Below are 22,749 nucleotides of genomic sequence, written 5' to 3'. Positions count from 1 at the left end.
GAAGTGGGTATGCCCAAATAGGAGAGGCTATTAGACCAGGTCAGTGTGGAAGCTTTTACTTCTGGACAGGATTATGGCTTCGAGACATTTCCCTGGGCTTGGGGACTGGGCAAAGGCTTGCCAAAGATCCTCTGGTACATAAATCATCCCATTATTTCTCCCGCAGAGGGGCCTGGGGAACTGTGCCACAGAGATGTTGGCTGTACTCATCCTGTTCACTCAAATAAGTTCTTCAGTCGTACGGACAGGACTCTAGCCAAGAGGTCTTTCTGTAAACCGTCACTACAGCCTGAGCACTAGTAAAATTAGTGGTCAAAGGCAAAAAGCTAGCATTTTCCAGGCCCTCTAAGGCTTTGACAGAGGCACTTTGGCAGATCTAGCTGGGAATGCTGAAGACATTACTGTCCTCAGGTATCCTCCTCGTCCATCTGCTAATGGCTTCTGCTTCCGTAGCAGAGGGTCTGGCAGGGGTTTAGCTACTCCAGGCACCACTTTGGCATCTGAACTCAAGCCCAACTCTAACAGCAGCCCTTAAAGCTAAACTGCCTGACTGGCGAGCACTCGGACAGTCTTCAAGGAGCAGGCAGAAACAAGCCCTGGGCTTGAGAAACGCTGTCGTCTTCAGCAGCCCCAGTCTATGGGCTGGCTTCAGGTCCTTCTGAAACTGTATCAGAAACTCTACATTAATGTTCCATAGCCATCTATTGATGTTTTACTGCACTGAGTCTAATATAGTTGGCTTTGCAACAGCCGTATGGCGAGTTCAGTGAAAATGTTTGCATAAAAGTGGGGAGCACATGCTGTTTAAGGCATCATAATGATATACCGTCATCCCTTTGAAAGAAAGAGTATGGCCCCAACATTAGTTTAGATCACAATTTTAATGTTTAAAAACTATAGAGGTAACAGAGAGATTATAGAACTTAATACATTTTTTTTAATTATTATTTACACACAGAAACTGAAAAACTGCATCATTTATTTGGATATGAGCAGCACAAAGTATGGTGATGTTAGCAGGACCAAAATATTACCAATGACTCACTTCAACAATCTATTAGAGACGAGCTCGTATCAAGCGTACATCATTCAAACAGTATTGTCTATACTGGATCTGGGTGAGCCTTAACACACCTTGGGACACTAAAAACAGGTTTCTATAAACAGGTTAAAGTTCAAGTCTTGTGGAAAAATACCTTTACAGTTTATATTTTGTTGGCTATAACACTGAAAACAAAATGTACACTTGTATTAATTTGAAAAGCTCTGTAGAAGTGACTGCATATAGGGGTTTTTCCTCAAATTTGTGCTCACGGTGAAAGCAAACATTATTTCAAGTTTCATTTTCATCCAAGGCCATAAAGTAAACATGGAAAAAAAATACAATTATTTTTAGATGCATTTCTCAATTTCTCAACCTATGTTTTTCAGCAATCCTGAAAAAACCTCATGTTTACGTGCTTTACCAGCAAGAAAGTCTACGCAAGGCTCTTGACAGAGGCACTCTCAGGGCATACACAACCCTTCCCTCCCATAACCCCCACCCCTGGACATGCAGCTATCCCATGACCAAAATACTGGCCTCTGCCCATTCCTAGGGTGGGATGTGCAAGAAATCCCTGGCTGGGGATGCTCTCATCAGCCTCAGGTGCTAGCCTTTTGGTTGTATGATAGCAGCGTGCCTGGCTTTGCAGCGGAGGAGATGCCGCAGGACTCCGCAGGAAGGAAACTGGATAGAAATGGCACGGATTGCTCTGATTGCTGCCCACCCCTGGCCTGTAGTACTCTTTTTTTCCTGAACTACAGGCATTTCTGGTGGCTGAAAATGGAAACGCAGAAGTCCTGCCCCGACTTCTGTTGGTACTAGTTGGGTAAATACATGCCTGGATACAACATGGCATAATGCTGGGTCCAATTGCTGGCTGCAGTTTGCTCTGGTTTCTGCAAAAAAAACCTTTTCAGCACTTTGCTACCACCCGACCTCAGCTGAGGAGGTAAGAGGTACCTGGGTACCAAAGGGGCCCTTTACAAGGCAGATATTTTCCCCAGCAGGCAGACCGGCTAACTTGCTGTTGAGAAAACAGGGAGTCACGCACTGGGCTTACTCCTGGCAATTTCATTGCTCCTTTTATTTCTCTTTCTCTTGTTACGTTAGCGATGTAATTATCATTTCAAGTTTAGGATTTAACTTGTGAACTCTTGGGAGAAAGAAAAGGATATACATTTTGCTAAGTCAGAAGCTAAAGTATTTGTATTTCTATTAAAATTATTCTTAATATGCAGAGCCTATCTCAACACTTCTATATCATAGGGGATAAACAACTGCAAAAATATACAGCATCCTATTTATTTACAATATATATATGTACATAAAAATGAAATTTCCTACAATACAACACAACTGCATAGATTTGTCTTCAGAAACATAGGCATGTGTACAATTTGTGAATTTGAGACCTTTCCAGCCCTGTACTTTTTATTAATTCATTATCTTTTTTTTTTTCACAGTTTGTTACAGAAATCCTTACATTAGATACAAATAAAACATTCTTTGTGTAAGTTATAGGAAATAAGGATTTTCCTGATGCCAAGGGCTCTGGGGAATTGTTTAAGAAAGTACCCTGGCGCCAGGCGATAAAGCCATCTCGTGGAGCTGCTGATGGAGCTGAGTACATTCTGCTGTGCCTTTCTCCTACAGGCACTGGGGTGGGACGGTAGGACTGGAGGTGGGACACCACCACGTGGAAAGAGTTTTGTTTTGACCAAGATGCTCTTTAGCCTTAATGTAAGGTTCAAGCAAAGAAACGTATTCATTTAAAGGTAAGCTAGAGATACCATTCATTGTTACTGTTAGTATCAGAGAGAGCTGTGGTGCGTTGTAAGGCAGAGGTACGCACACAACCCATATCTCATCCAACCTGCGTCTGCACGTGTGACCTATTGCAAGTGGAGCAGGAGCTATGGGTCGGTATGTGGTTTGGGAAAGCAGCCCTCGGGAGCAGACGGGTGTCCCCATCCCTGACCTCGCAGGATGAGACCAGCCGTTCTGCCCTGGACCTGCACACAGGCTGGACACCACTCAGTCCGTGTCAGCCCTACAAAAGGTCTGTGCCGGTGCATGGATTTGGCATTGGCCCTCTGACCAGGAGCAAGCATCACCCAGAGAGGTCACCGCTCCCAAGATACTGTTCCCAAATAATAATTTACTGTGTTTTACTTAGCAGGCGTGTTTGCCGTCGGACAGAGAAGGGCAGCTGTGTTCTGCAACCATAAGGGTGCTTTAAGCTCATGACTATTTTCGTTGCAATGTGCTGTGGACTAGGAGCGGCAGCAAGGCCGTCTTTTAAGTGTAGGATTAACTCCTACAATCTTATTAGGAGCCCCTGCTTCTAATTAGTCCTTCCGTGTCCCTCACCACTCAATTGTTGCTATTACACAACCAAGAATTTTAAAGTATTTTGTTGTAGCTATTAGGAGCAATTTTGCATCCAGTCTATGACATTTGCAGTGCTCACAATAGTGATAAACTCTCTATGAAAAGAAAGCATGCTACCACCTACTAAGTAGATACGGTACTCTGGATCCTATTAATTTAACGACAGAGAAACTCCTACAGCATTTCACTGTGCTCTTAAAATCCTAGCTAAAATGTGGGACTTGTACATCGTTGGCTACAAGTTCACTATTCCAAATGAACTGAATAACAGCAGTACATTTTACAGATAACCTCATACAAATATTGTCATCCATCACTGATGTTGACAGTTACAGCAGGGTCTATTGCATTCTGTTAAGAATGTATAAACCTGATGAGAAAACAAAAAGCACGTTATTTCACGTTCATTACCACAGACATCAATAAACACATGATTCCTTTCCATAAATATCTATAAATATGATGCCAGTAAATCAGTCTAAGCAAAATTCCCTCTATTTTTTTTCTTTTTTTTTTTTTTTTTTTCCTGACACCCAGAAACAAAGTCTATTTAGAGACTTAATATTTTGGGTATCTATTTTTCAGTATCCAAGATATGCTTTGATGGTCCAGTACCTGGGGTAATTTCACTCTATGCACACACCCAGCTCATTCTTCTCCCTATTTATCCAGTAAAACTCCAGTATACAAATAAACTGGGAAAAAGAAAAAGGCAGAATAGCAAAGAGGAGAGAGAAGGATAGTGATGGAGGAGATTTGGGAAGATGCAAGGAGCAATCAGTAACCCAACAGCCCTTCAAGTCGAAGGAAGCTGGGTGCCAAAACTCAATGGTTGGTACTCTGAACACGAGACTACAGATTATTTGCAGGGTGGGGGTGGGAGGGAGATGTCGCAGTTGTGACATTGCTGGTACCCTGTGCAGCAGATCAGACCTCTAGCTCATACCTGAGTACTTGAAAGTCGCTCCCAGGATCTCCTCTCTCACAATCCCCCAATGCACAGAGCTGCACTGCTCATCAACCAGTAGCGGAAGAAGGATAAAGGGGGGGATGAAAGCAGGAAAGCCCTGGAGCATCTTGAGGATAACACTGTACAGCATTCTCAGGTCTGAGTTAGGTTTTTTAGGATAAGATCCAGAGAGATTATAAGGCACCTCAAACCCTGAAATGTGACCCCAGCAAGCTGAATCAGGGAATGGAGTGAGATGCTGGGCTCCTGCTGCAGTCACCAGGGAGGGCTGGGTGCCTGCAAAAGAGGGAGCCACAAACTTACATCCTGAGCTGGGAAGATGCCTGGAACGAGCTGCGAGGAGACAGGAACTTCTCTCCAGAGCTTGAGTAACACATGGGCTCATAGGCTTCTGTGTATGGACTGTATGGACTTCGTGAATAAGGGCAGGGATCAGTCTCATGAAGAGACAGCGCAGAGAGAAGTGGTGACCTGCACCATTGCAGGCAAAGGTTTGAGACCAGCTGCAGGAAAGAGAGTGACCTCAGCATGGGGCTCCCAGGTAGCTCAGTGGTTCGTGTCTTAAACGCTGGGCCAGGGCATGCTTGGGAGGAAGGACGCCACACCGGAGACCTTGCTGGGAGCCTGTGAGAGAAGGTCTGAGGGGCCAGGAGGATGACAGGGTAAGTGAACCCCATTCTGCAGCCTAGCAGGTCACTTTCCCAGAGGGAGGAGGCTTCCAGTTTTGTTCTTGCTGCTGGGCTACTCTGAGGACTTGGGCAGCCTGCAGAGTCCACTCTGCCTGGTTTCTGGATCACAGTGGAGTATCGGCAGAGCTGGGTACCTCGCTGCCTAGGCTGAGGTACGGACCTAGAAATCTGGGTTTAGTAGGCTTAGTTTCTGCAGCATGAATGCTCCGCATCTCGATGCCCAAATTCCAAAGAAGGCCCCAAACTAACTTCTCTGGATGTTACCTTTAGAAACCATCTTTCAAAGTCCTGAGAAGTGCTCTGTGATCTCAGCTTTCAGTGACTTCAAGCCATGTAGGACAAGGCAATGGCAACTGAGGCTATTCAATAGCTCACAGAAATCCCGAGATCCTGAATTCTCCATCCCTAACCTTAAAAATAGCAAGCTGGCAATGACAGTCTCCTTCCGCAGTTGCAATGGGAGTCAGCAATGAACCAGCTACTGGGAACAAGAGGGTCACTGCATACTGACAGGTACAGCTTGAGCACACCGAGGGCATCGCTCAGCCCTGGGGCATGAAGCGGGACTCCCTTCGGCCGTCGGTTCTTTCAGCGGGAGCCGGGTTCATATTTTGAGACACTTTTTAGCTCACATGGTGAATGACACAAAGTGAACACGTTGATGCTGCTGGCAGTGCACTAATAGATGTCTGCTCGGGATGGTTAACGATCACCTGCTTAGCGTTTGAGTCTCTACAAGTAGTTCTCTACACCAGCTATAAGGCATTAGGCAAATGCTTATTTTGTGGACAACAGATGCAAGTTACAGTGTTTCTGCTAGTAGTAATTGAATTTTGTTAATTGTTATGGAGAATAGATGAGAAACGTAAATGAAACATTTTAAATATAAAAAGTGTTTCTGTTTGTTTAAAGAAATGTTAAAGATTTCAGTTTCCATGAGAAATGCAGTAGTTTGGCAGGGTGAGTCAAATCCTGCTCCCGCTGAAGTCGAAACCCCCGTTGACTTCAGTGGGAGGAGGGTAAGACAAAAGAGAGGAGCCTGTCTCTACAAGGAATGTACAAATGAATCCCAGAATGGAAAAGGCATGAGGTATGATTTAACGCGTAGGTTTTGGTAAAACTGGAGCTTGCCACTTTTTTTTTTTTTTTCTGAGAGAAGTGGGGCATTAGTAAACAGTTTAGTGCTGAAGAAAACGCAGACTTCCTATGGAAATCTCCGACCGCCTGCTTCTCTTCAGGCTCAAGTACTGATGTCTTGGGGTCAAGTCTAGTTCTGGTCAGGCTCCAGCTGAAGTGTGCCAGGGTAATGGTGGCTGGTGGTGGCGGCTGTCCTTCTCCTGCTCCCTGCACCCCATCACAAAGACACACAGGTCTGTTCCCCAAAGCCACAAAACAGCCAGGCCCTGGGGTTGGCTCCCCCACCAGAACACCAGAGAGAAGCACCAGATTTAGGACATAACGCTTATACAACACTCATTTACGCTCTCGTGGTGCCTTTTGTGCCCATATCCGGAATGCTACACTTAACCCAGTGAGGCAAATGGTGCACGAAACAGCAACGGAACAAACAAACAAACAAACAAACAAACAAACTGGTTGTGTACAATTGGAGAGCAGAGTTTTGGCTAAAAGGTGTGGGGAAGGATGTGAACCGACATCACTCCAGTTGGGATTGATAACAAGAGGCGCTGCTGCCTAAAGGAGCACAGCAGGTTGAAGGGCTAAGGATAATAATGGAACAATGCAATTCATGGGCAGAAGAGGGGAAACAAATTAATTGTGATGAATTGCTATGAATAATGCTTTATATAGTCTCACAGACAATTAACACAGACTTTAGGCTGATCTGATAACTCAGTATTGGGGGACAGAGTGATATGCCTGTTGGAAAAATGGGTCTGTTTTCTGCAAGAAAATACACCCATAACAGTATTTTCAGTACTGGATAATCATTATTTGGATTTGATTTGAGTAAACTCACAAAAGATGGAATAGATAACAGAACGGATGGTTGCGATTTTGGTGTGTAGCAAACAGGGGTGTCTTCTTTTCAGAAGGAGGTGACCTTCAGTGGCCTTCGGTGCTGCCTCCTGATTGTACCCAGTCATAGATGACCAAGGGAATGCTCACTAGGGAAAACATTATCCCCAGCGCCAAGAAAAGAGAAGCCTGGAACAAAAAGAAAAGATAGTTAATGAACAAAAAGAAAAGACAATTAATTCAAGTATGTTAACTTCTCCTCTTAAGGAGATTTACAAGGTGATGTATCAAAGTTATCAGCTAAAATGGGATAGCACTTCTGGTAAAGACAAGACCCATAGATAATTAAACAGATTAGTGTCGTTAATAATTACTTGCTGAACACCAAAACCAATTTTTTTCTTCTTTCAATTCACTTCTTAAACACCGATCATCCCTAAAGAGGATCAACTGAGTCTGTTTTTAGGACCAATCGGCTCTGCTCTTTTCAAAGCCTCACAGAAATAGGTGTACTCTTCCCATCAGATATGTGTCCACTGGAGTTCAGCCCTTTCGTCTTGGGGTCTGTGTATGAAGCCACAAGTGAAACATTGATTTCCTGCCTGTCTGCTCAGAGCAGGGTCTGACCTTACGGTGCTTCCAGTGCATGCCCCGTTAGACTGGGAATACACAGGAGCGTTGCATCTTTCTAGCTGCAGCTCTTTCTGGGGCACGGATGAAATCTTTCCAAGGCCCATTCCCATCTGGTGGAAGCACCCTAAGTCTGACTTGGGTCCCCTAAAACCATGAGGAATACCACACACAGAGCACTTGGCATGCTTTCTGGATCAATGTGTTGAAACAGAGCAATCTTGCTGGGCTGAAAGGGCCGCCGAAGGGCGATGGAGGGCTACAGCTCGCCAGCCAGGGGAAAAGCCCCTCGCCCCACAGAGAAGGGCCCCCCAGAACACACACAAGATGCCCTGCGTGGTAGGGCCCCTCCAGTGGGAGACCCCCAGGGTAAGCAAAGGAGAAAGGCAAGCACGGCTGCCAGCTGACTGAAGCAAGGATGGAAAGTAACGTAAAGAAGCTCACACATATGTTCAGATTAGGTACGTTTGCATCTAGCACATTATAAGGAATAACACGATGAAAGTGTTGCATTAACGGGAAAGGAACGCATACCCAAATCCTCTGAGTCAACTTGGATCCATCCTGCTGTGTAATTTTTAAATACAATGATGAAGGGAGAATGAAAATCAGCATATTGGCAGAAGTGACCCCTGCAAAATTCAAATAAATGATTTTCGTTAGTTGTCAGCATCAGCTAACTATTGTGTTGCTGATTAGCAACAGTCTTTTATTAGTAGTACAAAACCAGGATACTGTACCTACAACTCCGAAAATATCCTTCATGGTCGGGATGAAAATGACTAGCAGGTTGATGATAACCAAAAGAACAAAAGTAACCAAAACGTGACGACATAGGTCAAATTTTGTTTTCCTAGCCAGTTCAAATAATGATGAACGCACCTGTAGAAAGAGAGAGAGTTCTCTGTCAGGTACAGTCTGTAAGCCAATTCAAAGCTTCCCATGTTTATTTTAACCAGTTCTTCATGCAACAGCAAGTGCTGCATAGATCCGTCAGAAACTGTGGGGTCTCTGATGTCGTGCCCTTTGAAATAGTTCTTAAAATTCATTTGATATTTCAAAACTGTAGGCATACAAGCATCTGCAGTAGGAAATTCCTCCCTTTCTGACATGCCTTTGGGGATCCTTTTGCACTTAAAAATGTACTTCACCTCTGAGCCTGTTCCAGTGAAGTCATGTGAAGTAAGAGAGGGCCCTTGTGGATTCAATTTAAAACAGATTTAAGATTATAACAGATTTTAACAGATTAATTGATTTCCTGCAGGGAGAACTTCTCCAGAAGTTAGTGGGAGTCTGGTGTGGGAAAAGACTGATCCAACCTCAAGCTCTTTTTGTAACTCAAGATCAGGTCACTGCCACGGCAACTGCTGGACTGTGGTCTGAAGAAATGTGCTGTGTACAGCCATTACCAACTTCCAAACCGCATGGAGCTTTTTACTTACAGTGAAAAACAGCACCGGCACCGTGAGTATCACCGCAACGATCACAGCCAAGCGCACGGTCAGGATGAGGATGTCATCTTTGCTCTGGTACTTGTGAAGCAGATCTGACTGCACATTGTCTATGGAAAAGACAATAAGATAAGTGTTCTGGCAAACAGGCAACCCGTTCACAAAAATCATTGCTTAACAACAGCCTTCTTGAACAACAAGTGATTTATCTGCAAACAAAAGAGTATGGAATGAAACATTCTTGAGTTAAAACAGCACTTTGAACCAAATCCTAATGATCCCATTATTCCAGATTAATCCTTTGGAGGCCTGATTTAGGAATGCATCCTAATTCAAGACAGCACATGCCTAAGTCTAAGGTAATTTTCACTGTAGGAAAGACAACAGTGAGACATACATGAAAGCTTGCTTACATATATACATATATAAAAAAAATAAGTAAAGTGAAATAAGCTATTTCTAATTGGTTCCATGGGCTTTTTTTTTTTTTTTAAGTGTCAAATGATATAAAAATAACCACATGCACTGCAACGGCTGAACTTAATATAAACTACGAGGTTTTGAGCTAAATTAGTCTAAACAGCAAATAAACTTCCAGCGAAAAGCAGTACCCCTGTTCTCAACCAAGAACAAAGTCTATCTGGGGTCAACGCTCAGCGGGACGCTCTGACATTTGCGCTCAAACCCCTCAGCAGCTCCTCCTAGGGCTGCCCTCATGGGTTTTTTCTTCTTGAGCCTGCCACCCACCCAGCAGTGCCTGCAGCTCGGCCCCAGCAGCCAAGACAAATCGCGGGGAGGGGGGGGGGGAGTTGTGCATGTGTGCCTAATGGGGAGGCGCTGGTGACATTTTAATACGACCTCCTGCAAAAACATTTCCTTGAAGCTGTGATAAATACTGCAGAGTGGGTCTGCGTGTGCTAACCAACAGGAAAACCAAGCTGCTGAGGGACCTATGTGTTTTTTTTTTTTCTCTTTGTAGCTTTTAAATATCTAGGAGCAATAACCTAATGGGGTGGCTGTTAAGCGCGCCACAAAGCATACTCGCTACCCCTGTTTAGGCTCGTATTTTGTTTCTGCCTGCTAATCTTAGAAGGCTGGTGGTAAAACGTAACGCCTCTTAAACCAAAGTCCTTAAAGGGAACTCGGCAGCCACATCTAGTTTAAAATCTTTGGCACTTGGTAAAACCTCACGTGTCCCCGGAGGCAGAGACATCTGTCCTGTGGCAAAACGCCTGCGCTCCCCCCCCAGGATGCCCTTCTGGGGAGAGACCACGGGTCACCACCACCTACGCAGTGCTTGAATCCCCACCAGGAGAAAGAAAACGCTCTCCCACCTCCCTGCAGATTAGGAGTGGGGTTTTCAAGCCGGGCACATGCACAGCTTCTGCGACACAGAGCTTACTCTGCTCCTGCAAGCACAGACTGCAACTTCTGTACCGCTCACGGACTGCAGCCAGGTAGGAAGTGAAGGGCAAGGCTTACAGTTGAAGGTCTGTTTTCCTTTCAGCTAGATACACCACAGAGCCCAACCACAGTGTGACCTTTTAGGGGAAGAAAAACACCTCTTTTCTGTAATTCTGCAATGTAAATATAGTCATCACTGCAACACTTTTGAGAACACAGCAAACAGACAAGTACTATTGGCGTAAAGAAGAAATGGCCATCATAAAAATACTGTTCTTACCCAGGTAAGGGTAGAGAAGAGGGTTAGGAAATTGTAAGCGAACATATGACAGATAAGGTCTCGTCAGTCTCGAGGGGATGAAGGATCAAAGTGGAGGAATTTTATATTCCTTCAGTGTCTTTTTTGCTGCCTGTCATGGCACTGACCCTCGGAGAAGCCCCAGTGGAGCCGCACAGCTTCCACCCACAGGCTCTCAGCGCTGGGGACCAGGGACGCCTGCTGTGGGGAGAGGCACACGAGACACCCCAGGGATTCCTCCGCCATTCCCCCTCGGGAGGGCCAGAAGGACGCAGCCCCTACCTCCTCCATGGACTCCAGACCCTCGTCCTTGAGGGGCGTGGGAGATTCCCAGAGAGGAGCGCCACGGATCTGCCTCCTCAGATCCCTGGGGCAATCACATCAGAATCTCCTCCCTGCCAAAGCGAAGGGGTCCATGCTGATTTACACCCACTTGCTCCCTGGGGCTGCTAATTTGATGCATTTCTATGAAAATGCGTTAGACGGGAGCAGTTGGATGAGAACGGCTGTTGCTGTTGTCACTTGCAGCGTAGTTGCGGTTTTATTGGGAAAATTAGAACAGATGACCTCAAGTTACTTCAACACATGCAGTCTTAAGGCCTCATAATCAGAATGAGAGCCTGAGAAAACAAATAGGAGATAGATACACCTTTGGGAAAAAAAAAAGCCAGATTTCATATTTACTTATTTTCTTTCTCTTGCAATACGTGGCTCACAAGGAACGGTATCATGAATGAGGAGATTGTAACAAAAAGGTCACTTGGAATAGGATGGAGAAGACTGATGACCTTTTGGTGACTCTGAGGTAAAAGGCAAACATCAGTTTTGTCATCTGTCTTGTAACCCCTTAATGGTCCCTGGAAAAAGACACTACTTTGCAACATTCCCATTAGACTGGAATATGGGAGTATCTTCCTGGTCAAAATTAATCTTTTATACTATTTTACTTAATAGTTGTGCCATTAGGGCATACATGTTGTATCCTTTAGCGATACAACATAATTTAATTTGTTTGTTTCTTTAAGTGAATTGATATGCATGAAAAGAGACAGGGTGCAAGTCTCAAACACTGAAAGAGCCATCCTTTGGTGTCGGAGCTGGGACAACGCTCAAAGCTTCCCCACCTTCGCTGCCAGTTTATTTAACCGAGACCTGAAGGGGTCGGCTCTAGGGACAGTGGGAAAACATTTGGTCCTTCGCCTCTATGATGAAAGCGTCAATAAGAAAATGAAAAACCTGTGATGGCTGATTTGATACACATTTCCTAGGACCTGCTCTCAAATCTGTCTCATTTTATGCAGATATGCATGCTCCAGTCGTTACCAATGTACACAACATTCAGGAGAGGACCTTGGAAGAAAAATCTTAGTGGGGCCCAGCTAATCCCCAATTCTCTTAAACAGCTCTCTCCCTCATATTTTGAATATGCCTTTTGCAAATACTACTTTCACTTCTGCTTTTCATCCACAGGGGAAAAGGAAGAAAGGATTTGTACCTTCAGTATGAAAACTTGATGGAAAATTATTTGAAAAAGTATTTTAATATAAGTGGATGGGACTTTCCTTTCCAGCTGGGATATGCTATTGATTTCATATGTATTCCCTTTCTACTTTGATTGGTAAAGAACTGCATACTTACCGTAGAAAGTCAAATAGCCAAATATGGCAGTCATAAAGTACATCACAAACATGGCAAAAAATGAGATATTGGAAACCAACTGCATTTTTTTCTGTGAACGGCTGGAAAAAGAAGGAAAAAAGAACACATAGCAATAGTTAGGCTGGATTTTTCAATAGTTGAGTAAAAACGTATTAGGTCTTTGCATAAACATTGTAATTCTGGGGAGGCTCATGAATGCATTTTCATTTGAAACAGGAATCCATTGACAGCTGCACAAGGAAGAGAAAGACTGAGGAAAGGGTCCCTACTTAGGGTTTAAGTCAAGAAATGGTGGGTCCGCCCTGTGGCTCTGCTCCCTGGCCATACCCACCTAAACAGAACGAAGGGTGAAGCCTGGTTGGGAGGGACGGCCCTTAAACACTTCAGTAATTAAATCAAAAGGCCAAAATAAAGAAAGAGTAAAATTATACACAGGAAAAAAACACATTCTGCATGTTTGCAGAGAAACATTTGTGTCCCCATGGGTAGAAAATAATGAATGTATGCAGACCACTGTAGACCTGTAAAACAGGCTAAGTGCAAATGTTTCATTTTTAGATATTTGTTCTGAAATATTCCCACTCTGGTACCTAAAGTTAGACTTTTAAACACACACAGGAATGCCTTAAATAGGCACCAGGGAACCTGCTGGAGTCCCCTGAAACTCAAAGCTCCCAACAAGTGGTTGGGACCTGAGGGCACCCATGGGTCTGACTGACCCCGACCTCTCCCCTGGGGCTCCCCCCATGGCCCAGCAGCCCATTGCAGCCCCCCAGGGCCACCAGCGATGCCGCAGCAGGGCCGGTCTCCAGCTCCCCACAGCCCTGCCCAGCCAAAGGTGTCAGCGGGACAGCCGTACCGGCAAAGGCCTTTTAATACAGGCGAGCCTGAAAATACTTTCTTTTCCTGGTACCGCAACAGATTTTTAGTTGCTCTGGAACAAACGCCGTTAGATGAACACACGCTTCTCTCCTATGCCAAATAACAACCGGCACAACTTGGCTCTCCCCAGGCTGCCGTGTACTTCCAGAGAAAACTCCCAAAGTATTGCATTATCCTCAACCTCCCTCGCCCCCGCCCCAGCGGCACGCCTGGGAGGCCAGATTTCCTAGCTGACAGCCACGCTCGTTGGCTTGTTGGGTGTTATTAAAGCACATCTCCTCCAAATGGCGCGAATGACTCAGAGCACCTCTGTGCTAACATTTTCCGTGCAAAGCGGTTCAAAACAATTAACTGGAAAAAATAAAAAAGAATGGCTTACTCTTTAAGTTCGCTGTAGATCGGGAGGACTGATGGGTGGCACACAAATGCAAAAGCAATGGTGGGCAACGCGTACACGGTCTGTTTGGAGAGAATTTCAGAAAAGAAACTAAGAAGTATTTCCCCCAGTGGCGTGAAGAAATGATCTGTGTTCAATTACCTCAACTCCCAACTCTCTGGACTCCTCAACCAAATGTTGAGAGCCTTCAGAGAAGGTAGAAGACCTGTCAATTAGCACATATTTAATGAAATATGGAGAGCAGCGCTCTTTCAATGGGAGGACAAAGTCTTTGCGTCGGCCATGTGAGCACGGTCCTGACTCTGCTCGCAGAGCCCAGTGCTGGATGCCACAAGGCTGCTGGTTTTGCTCCCTGGGATAGGTTTCCCTGCCCAGCTACTGCCACCGTTACTAGCACACCGTCACACGTAAAAGGGACGTATGGTGGGTCACCGCTACGCTACCCTGCCTTGGCATGGAGAGGGGTGCGCACCCGTGGTGCTAAGGCTTGAAGTCCTGAAGAGGAAGCCCATATCCAGACTGTAAGAAAAGAGAAGAGGAATGCAGAACTTACAAATAAATGGATATTTCAAGGTACCAGACTGAGTCCCTTCATTTCCCAGGCCAACAAAAGGGCTAGGAGGGCTGTGGAGGGAGCATGCTTTTCCTTGGGGAAAGAGAGAGACCGTTACGTCACCAGGAAGCGCAGGAGGCCTCCAGGGGGGTGAACCTCGCCCCCTTCTCCACCAAAAACCTCAGTGGGTTTCAGTCCTCAGTGTACAGCCAAACTGTATGATCTCAGTGCCCAAGCACTTCCATTCTCCCCAGGGAATGGGTATGAGCAGAGACCACATGAAAACCAGGTCCTCCTGCGAGGACAAAATGAGTCCATCCCTACAGGCATCTCTCCCTGGCCTTCTGAGATCTGCTCGCACTGGCCACAGGTGTCCCCTTCCCACAGAAGCCATCCTGGGGTTTGCCCCAGGCCCAACAGGTTCAGTAAATACAGTAGTTGCGCTCCAGCGATCCCTCCTCAGCCCAGGCCTGTGCTGCCTCCTCTCCCTCACTCACAGCACACTACTGTTGTGGAGTCTCCATCTGTGGAGATATTCAGAAGTTCCTGGACAGGGTGCTGGACAACCGGCTCTAAGTGACCCTGCTTGCGCAGGGCGGTTGGACCAGATGACTTCCAGAGGCCCCTGCCAACCTCAGCAGTCCTCTGATTTTGTGAAACTGTCTCTCCTCTCACACACCAAAGTTGCTAAATTGACTGGGAAGCTGTTGGCCCCAAGGGCAAATCTCTAGAGTTCAGCTCCAGTGTGCCTGGTTCAGATGGACTGATCCTTCTGATGTGCCTCCATCGACTCTGAGGCAAACGCTGACCCTTACCGTAGGAGAAGACAATGGTCCTTCAACGCTAGCTAAAACATATTTACAGCTAAGCTGCTATTGCACACCAAGTTAACTAATTTTTGGTCTGTCCCACCACATCTGAGCTGATGGCTACCCCCAACTAAAGAAAAGTGCTTGGGTTGGCTTCTTCAACTGAAGCTGGTAGGATGAATTTCAAAAAATTTAATTTTTGCATGCATGTGCTATACATATGCATTCCCTCTGGATGCGACTGCGACACCCCGAGGACCCTGCCCTGCTGTTTAATGAGCACTGTGCCCCAGCACAGCTGACAGGAGCGATCCTCCTGCTCCCACAGCTACAGCCAGTTGCTCTTTCGCATTCTCTTGGCACAACTTTTCCTGCAGCTGTGCGGCGATGGAGGAAAGCATCCAGCTGAAAGGCAATCAAATTTTTGCTGGATTAGCTTTCAACTGTATCCTTTTCATGATCCAGTTCACCATATGGCTACAGAAACACGTACCCTGTCACAAAGAAGTGGTTTGTGTGCAGAAGGACAGAGGGATTACTTCTGGGCTTTGGATGCAGGAATGGCTTACTCAGCCTCTGCTGAACTACAACCTTGAGGCGGAGTTGCAGAACGGGACAGTAAGAAGCAGTGGAAAGGAAAGTTCTCCCAAATAAAGTGTTAGTTGTCTGGTGGTAGCTTGGGCTCACAGCCTTAGCACGTCTACCACCGGGGCAGAGCAAGACTGCAAAGAGGAACATTCAACACGGCATCTCCATAAGACTGGGCAAGGAGGCCCATTGCCCGTTCACCATTGGAGCATGAGTGGAAGCATGGAGAATCAGGCCCCATGTGGTGCTGACCGGATAAACAACATGGGTGTACGTGCATATATTATGTGAATTAAAAATAAGTATTATAAAAAGAAACATACCTTGGAATTAAAGATAACATACTTTGGCTTACACATATGTTCATGTGCTGAGCTATTTGATAGGATAGGTGATGTTGCATTTAGCTCCGATCCGCCACAGGGAATTTGAAACTTCTTGTAAATAACCTAGAATAAGAGTGGAAGACAGCTAATTGCTAAAAATAATTTCAAAATAAAGGCAAATTAAAATGAAAACATCAGAGAAATTATGAATATCCTATCAAGTAACTCTCATCCAACAAAGAAAGCAAGCTGAACTTACCACTATCAGGAAAAATACCATGCAGCTTAATGAAAATCCACTGGTATAGCCAAGATACCCTGAAACAAATTAAAAGGAAATCTCATACAAAATTATTTTATTAGCCATATCTTGGTTTTTACTTTTTGTTGCTTAAACGTATTATACATTTAATATGTGTCGTGAGCTTCTGGCCAGGACAAAAGCATGTCCTGTTGGTGTGTGAGTCTCCCACGTCGCAAGCCTCCCAACTTTCAGACAGACCTGAGCTTTGCTCTGACTGGTTTGACTTTATGGCAGTTTAACTAATTTTACTTTTGAAAGGGGCTGTGATAATTGAAACAAACCTGAAAAGGTGCAATTGCAATCAGAACGTGACCCAGATTCCCGGTACGAGCCACGTCAGCTGACTATGGGTTTTTTTCTCAAAAGGAAGATCCCAACAGGACTTCAGTGCCAAAACTTGTTACATGGTTTTAAAAAATACATTTTGTACCAACTGGCATCACTGTGGACTCAAGGACATTTGAAAATGCAATCTTCTATACATGTCTTGCTTCAAAGTCCAATACTTCCAATTAACCTCACCACTAAAGGTTTCGATGCTGATAGAAAAATAAGTTATTTTTTTGTAATCTAACAATTTGTGAACTTATTTTTACAGGCTACACATAAAATAGAATTGCTTTATGAAGTGAGGACCCTCTTAACTATAATTTTTCACATCAGTTTCCACAATTGTAGGGGTGAAGCTGGTTTATACTGAGTTCAACCACTATGACAGTTTAGGCCTACTTGTTCCAAGATGCTCAAAACACAGTTTATTCCTGGACCAGGGAGGCTACTTAGATTACAATGAGAGCCATTTTTTTTTCTTTTCTAGTGGAGTTGCCAGCGTGGCTGTCAGTAGCGCGATGTCTGGCTTCCTTTATTTTATTCCCACAATGGCATTTGCATCTTACCTAAATTCTTAAGGAGACATAAAGGGAGGATTATACCAAACGTCACCGTGACAACAAGAAGCCGCCCATCCACATACCATGCCCTGTATAAAACATTAAAAAAACCACACCATGAGCACACCGGAATCCCTCTCTAGTTTTCCTCACATTCGGTCATCCTCTTTGCTGCAGTTACAGAACTATCTTTGGTTTCCTTACCCTACAAGCTCCTACAAAAGGAGAGATGTGGGCCACATCTAAACTTCATAGACTCATTAAGTACCCAGCCCTTGAAGCATGGCACTGCTGAGACTGAGATACGGCAGCTTTTCATAGTCACTAGACAAAATATCACCCTACTGCAGAGATCAGTGAGTGGGACTGAGAGGCAGAACACCCCCCTCCGTAACAATTCATTACGACAACCACAATTCATTTGCTAAATCACCCGGGCACGTGCCTGGAGCAGCAAACCAGGCTCCTGAGGGCTGACACACACTAAGCCAGCCCAAGGCTGTATCTCCTTCTAGCAAAGTGCTTTGAATCCTTCCGGAAAGCAAGAAAAGGGAGAAGGGACAGCGTTAGTGACGTTCTGTACAACCTATTTCCACTGCTCGGTCCAATTTAGTATGAAAGCCTGAGGAATGGGATCTCTACCTTCTTCTCGTGCACTACAGCACACCATATAACCTAGCGCAAAGGATATTTACCAGTATAAAGAAATACCACCCCTCTGTTAAAGAGGCTGCTAAATGTCAAGGAGTGATAAGTGGCAGAAATCTAAGTACACTATTCTGCTGTTGTCACATGCTAGTATTTAAGAATTTCATGCTATGGACAGTGCTTCAGGGGTAAGATCCTATAAGATGCTAGAGAATGCAGGGAAATACATAACATCTTAAAGTTGCATTGTTCCCAATATCTTCAGGTGCTGCCTAACACTGTAAAAGGCTGGATACTACAATAAGAGGTTTGTATAAATCACAATTCTTCATGCAAATCTGGTGTGCAAAGAGAGTAACTAGTGATGACTTAACCTTTCCTTTTCCTTCCCAAAGTTATCTTGGTTTTTATTAACCCCCTGAAATATTTCTGTGAAAATCTACTTTGACAAACCTAAAGAGTATCCAATACTTAAGAGCCTTTATAAGCATATGCTTAAACTTATCTCAACGTTAAATTCTATGATCTAATCACCAAAATTAATTCAACTTACGAAAAAGTTTCTTCTTTTCCCATTAGAAACTTTATGGCAGAAGGCAGCTCATTTTTGACTATGAAGAGATAGCTCAACATTGCTGGAGGAAGAAGAAAGTCAGTTTAGAAAATAGGTAAGATGTTTTGTGGAACAAGTACAGAGAAGCATCCCGAACCTTATCCCACATCAGCGTCTGATGATAGAAGACCCTGAACTCTAATTGACTGTAAACTACCGATCATTCAGTAATGCAGCCTTTTTGAAAGGCTGCATGCAAGATATAGCCACAGCTATATTGAGGAGCATGAAGACCCCAAGGTGTCACTGAAAGAAGGAGGAACTTGACTGGTTGGTAGCTGTAACATTATTAAGATGCTCCTGGATTTTGTTTTTCAATACCCCTCATCTCCTTTACCTCCAACGTTCTGGAGCGATGTAGATCCAAAGACAATCATTTTCCCTGGGGTACCGAAGACCTGCTCGCCCAGCTTTTCATACACCATGCAGCCTGCATGAAAAGAAATGAGGAGAAAGGTAACAAATACACCAGCGAAAGCTGTTGCGTCAAAACACTAATGGTTCCTTTTCAGCTGAACGCCCATCTGTGCAGCCACATCTGCCCTTTGCAAGTAAATAGAGAGCTCTCTTGTAATTACTAGGGCTGAAACTTGTGCAGGAATGTTTTCTTGACGTCTATAAATGTTATCGTTGGCTACCAGTCACTTCTGAAATTGAAGCTCCTAATGAGGCTATTACACCCCTTTAATGAATCTGTCTATACCCCTAGTGACATGTTAAGTTCTGGTATCCCCATCGGGTTTGCACCTGCCATGCCAGTGACGTAGAAAGCCTCCTCTCCAGACAAAACTCGGTACAGCGGGATACACAAGTTAGGACTGGCAGCCTGGCCACAGCAGACACAGTACCGCGATTCTGCAATTTCCCTTGCTTTGACTAAACGATCCAAATGAGGGCAGCCACTGGTTTACAGGAGGATTTACAATTTCTAATGACGAAGCCTTAACTTGTGAATTCTCACTGTGGTATGTTTTTTGGGAAAAGCAGGGCAAAGTGTAAATTATAACTAAAACTTCTTGTTAAATATCTGTCAAGCTTGAGAAACTCCTCTATGAATTGGTTTGCATTTCTGTTAAATATTTTTTTCCTTGGCTGTGATTTAGGCTGCAAAAACCCTGGACATTGTGAATATGGTGAGATACATGAGAACAGAAAGAGAAATATTGCTGATGTTACACTGTACAGATGATTTTTAAACTGCATCCCATTGTTTGGTTTTCTCTATATTTCCTTATAGCTGACATTTCTGCTTTGAAGCTTGTATAAACAATAAGTTTGAGCTTATATGTACCAGCAGCATAGAAACCAGGGCTTAGATTTTGAGAACTAACAGGGCACAAATGTGTCCACAATTAGGCATACGTACCTAATTTAAATGGGCAGTTGGTGCCATTATACATGCTATAGCAGTAACTCATGTGTGTCCAAATGACATATTAAAATATCACAGTGTTCTTGTGCACAGATAATTTTAAAAATCTGTCTTCAGAGATTGTTACCCAAGGAAAGAGTCTCTTGGACTTCAGACCACAGAGGCATTTAACACTGTGGGTAACTTCTAATTTCTGCATTTAGAATATATTTTGCTTACAGTTACACTTCTCTCTGTGGAGGAACTGTTCCCTTTTACTTTCTCGTAGGAAACCCCCTACTGCATCAAAAAAACTATCAGTAATTTTGCATGAACCATTAAGGACAAACTGCAAAGATTCATTATATTTCATTTGCATTTGGTTTTGTAATGCAAAGAAACTATATGACCTGTTCCTTCTAGCTCACTGAAGACATCTCACGTTAGCAGAATTCACTCTTTGTCCTAATTTTTTCTCTTTATAGTGATGGTCAGATGCTGTTCTCCATTGCCATGACATAAATTTTTTAAATTCTGGGTTTCTGCCCCAAAATGTGTTAGGCCTTTCTATTGTGTCAGCCAAGTGATAGAAACTCCATCTTACACAAAGCACTTGGCCTTATTTGAGCACTTTTTACCTCTTGCTCTTTACAATTCTACTAAAATGGTATAATAACATTTTAAATTACCTGTTTCCTTTGAACACACCAACAGGAGATATATTGAATAAATAGACAGCAGTGTCACTGAAACCAAGAGCAGCCTACAAAAGAATAGAAAATAAAACCTACTGTAAGAGCTGAGCTCTAACATTGCAGTATTTCACGTCCGGTCATATTCCCGTTGACTCTGAGATAATTTTTATACTCTTCTGACAATACAAAAAGGCCTAAAAATACATGTGATTCACATTCTTTTTGCACTTCCACCACACCACCTTGGAGGTAGAAAGCTCTGCACGCAGAGGGATTCAACCAAGTAAAACTTAGCGGAGATGCAGAGAGCAGCCTGTTACTGAGTTACATCTTTATATATCAAAAGACGAATATAGTTGCCTTTTCTGATAGGAATTAAGATTTAATCAGAGCGAGGATGAGCCAGGTATGTCCCTCGTCACCCACTCTCAAGCTTTTTTTCTGGAAGCAGAGCAAAAATTGCAAAGGGTTGTCCTTTATTTAAAGACTTCCATACCAAATGGAAGCAACTTTGCCCCAGACATGTTTCATATGCTACCCAAGGGGCGCCCAAATGGCTTTTTACGTGCCTCCCAGTGCCCAAGGAGGGGGGGAGGAAGGAAGTTAAGGCTTGACTGCTTTCCCCTGGGAATAAAGGCAGAAACCAAAGGCTTATGCTATGCCCAGGTGGGGACTGGTGTTCCCTCACTGATGTCACTCCTGGTCTGCCGTGATCCATGATTTGACTTCACTTAGAAGAATTGCAGGAAGTAATGACCAAACTGTTTGTGTAGGGAACTTGCTGGCACAAATGATAATTAGTCAGTGCCGGGGGCTCAGTGCATAAAAACACATTTGCTCATTGCTCCATGTCTTTAAGCCAAGCACCATGTGTGCCTTCCTCTCCAACACTCTGACACACAAAGACCTGATGATGTTTTCATGATGTGTGTGAAGAGCACTCGGACAATCTGTTGGCAATTCCTCTCTTTATTATGACAACTACCCTCAGGACGCCGAGCAAAACAAGCCTAAAATTTAACAGAAAACAAGCTGCTGTCATAGATAGGCAGCAACATGTCTTTTTCATAGGAATACATAGAAAGAAAAGGAGGAGAAGCCTCCTCCCTCCCCTTTTTTATTATTTGAGACTAGAAATACTTTACTGCCAAATAATGACCCACAACTTTCTTGGGGCCAGAGGAGCAGGGAAAAACATAAAGAGGTGATAGGAGGAACTTCTCTTTTGCCAATAGAGAATGATGGTTGACAACAACAACACACTCCTTGTACAGCCCAGAGGGTGTTGCTCCTTGGGGAGGTGGGGAAAGGAGATTGTACTGGCTGAGGTCACTCTGCTCCATTTTTTACAGATTTGCTAAGCCTTCCTTCTGCCCTCGTTCCCTGCAGAGCCGCCAAGCCCCTGTCTGCCTGGAGGCACGGTGTGCTCACAGCTCCCGACGCTGGGCCGCTGGGCTGACTCACTCCCAGCCCCAAATGCCTCTGGGCTCCGCATGCCAGCATCAAGTCTATTTTAATATTAAAAGCTCCCGTTTTTCAGGCACTGAGCTCATGGAGCCTTTGCAGCGGTAAAAATAACACTCCCAAGCAGCCAGGTATTTATCTGATCTGTTGTCCTTAGCTCCCCGTAGGGTTCTTACAGAGACACTTGGCATTTTCATTAGGGCTGTATGAAAAACTTGTTTGTGTTAGGACTGTGGTATGGACAGGGATATTTGCGCCAGAACCACCCCTTGGAAAGGAATGAAAATGTCCATGCCACTCGTTCTGCACAAATTCAAAACAGAAGCAGGGAAGCTTGCGCTGCAGTCCCAAAAGCACTCCCTTGCCCGCTCTTAAAGGAGCGCTGCTGGCTATGCGAGCAACCAGCACACGCAAAAGTCACCTCCCCCCAGCAAATCCAGAATAAACAGTTTAGGGCAGGGGACTGATACAGTGCTGGGAAGAACACGCTGTTCCTGCAATGCCACTGCTGTTTGCTCCCAGCTGCCGCATTACCAGGTCAGCTGCAACACACGCTGTCCCCAGCCCTCTGTGGAGTCCCAGGATTTGGGGCCAGAAGACCTGTGAGGCTTGTGCAGTTGCCTGTCTTATTGCACAGAACAGCTTTGAACCCTCACAAGGTATAAGGCACAGAAGAGCATGTCAGAGCACAGGGTTTGCCACCGTAGGGTAT

At 44.5% G+C, this 22,749-nt stretch overlaps 1 protein-coding gene and 1 long non-coding RNA gene across 3 annotated transcripts in view; one reads left to right on the top strand and one right to left on the bottom strand.

Annotated features, from left to right (window-relative positions):
* Window positions 1–871: 871 nt before the first annotated feature.
* Window positions 872–22,749, bottom strand: part of SLC38A1 (solute carrier family 38 member 1) — a 43,286-nt gene continuing 21,408 nt past the window's right edge. For both annotated transcript variants that reach the window (XM_054212957.1, XM_054212964.1), the window contains exons 5-16: window positions 20,568–20,641; window positions 18,865–18,957; window positions 18,468–18,549; window positions 17,273–17,355; window positions 16,332–16,390; window positions 16,070–16,195; window positions 13,779–13,858; window positions 12,497–12,597; window positions 9,148–9,266; window positions 8,446–8,587; window positions 8,240–8,337; window positions 872–7,264 (exon numbers count right to left, since the gene is read on the bottom strand). In XM_054212957.1, coding sequence (XP_054068932.1) covers window positions 7,163–7,264; window positions 8,240–8,337; window positions 8,446–8,587; window positions 9,148–9,266; window positions 12,497–12,597; window positions 13,779–13,858; window positions 16,070–16,195; window positions 16,332–16,390; window positions 17,273–17,355; window positions 18,468–18,549; window positions 18,865–18,957; window positions 20,568–20,641 — 1,159 coding nt within the window. In that variant the 3' untranslated portion in view covers window positions 872–7,162. The remainder of the gene's footprint in view (window positions 7,265–8,239; window positions 8,338–8,445; window positions 8,588–9,147; window positions 9,267–12,496; window positions 12,598–13,778; window positions 13,859–16,069; window positions 16,196–16,331; window positions 16,391–17,272; window positions 17,356–18,467; window positions 18,550–18,864; window positions 18,958–20,567; window positions 20,642–22,749) is intronic.
* LOC128914235 (uncharacterized) lies at window positions 10,474–12,484 on the top strand. Its single transcript, XR_008468223.1, has 3 exons — window positions 10,474–10,613; window positions 11,578–11,663; window positions 12,329–12,484. It is a non-coding gene; the product is annotated as an uncharacterized LOC128914235 (long non-coding RNA).

The sequence above is a fragment of the Rissa tridactyla genome, chromosome 1 (genome assembly GCF_028500815.1).
Source record: "Rissa tridactyla isolate bRisTri1 chromosome 1, bRisTri1.patW.cur.20221130, whole genome shotgun sequence".
In the NCBI taxonomy this organism is placed as follows: Eukaryota; Metazoa; Chordata; class Aves; order Charadriiformes; family Laridae; genus Rissa; species Rissa tridactyla.
Note: the sequence above shows the minus strand (reverse complement) of the source record. Positions and strands in the feature narration are given on the sequence as shown.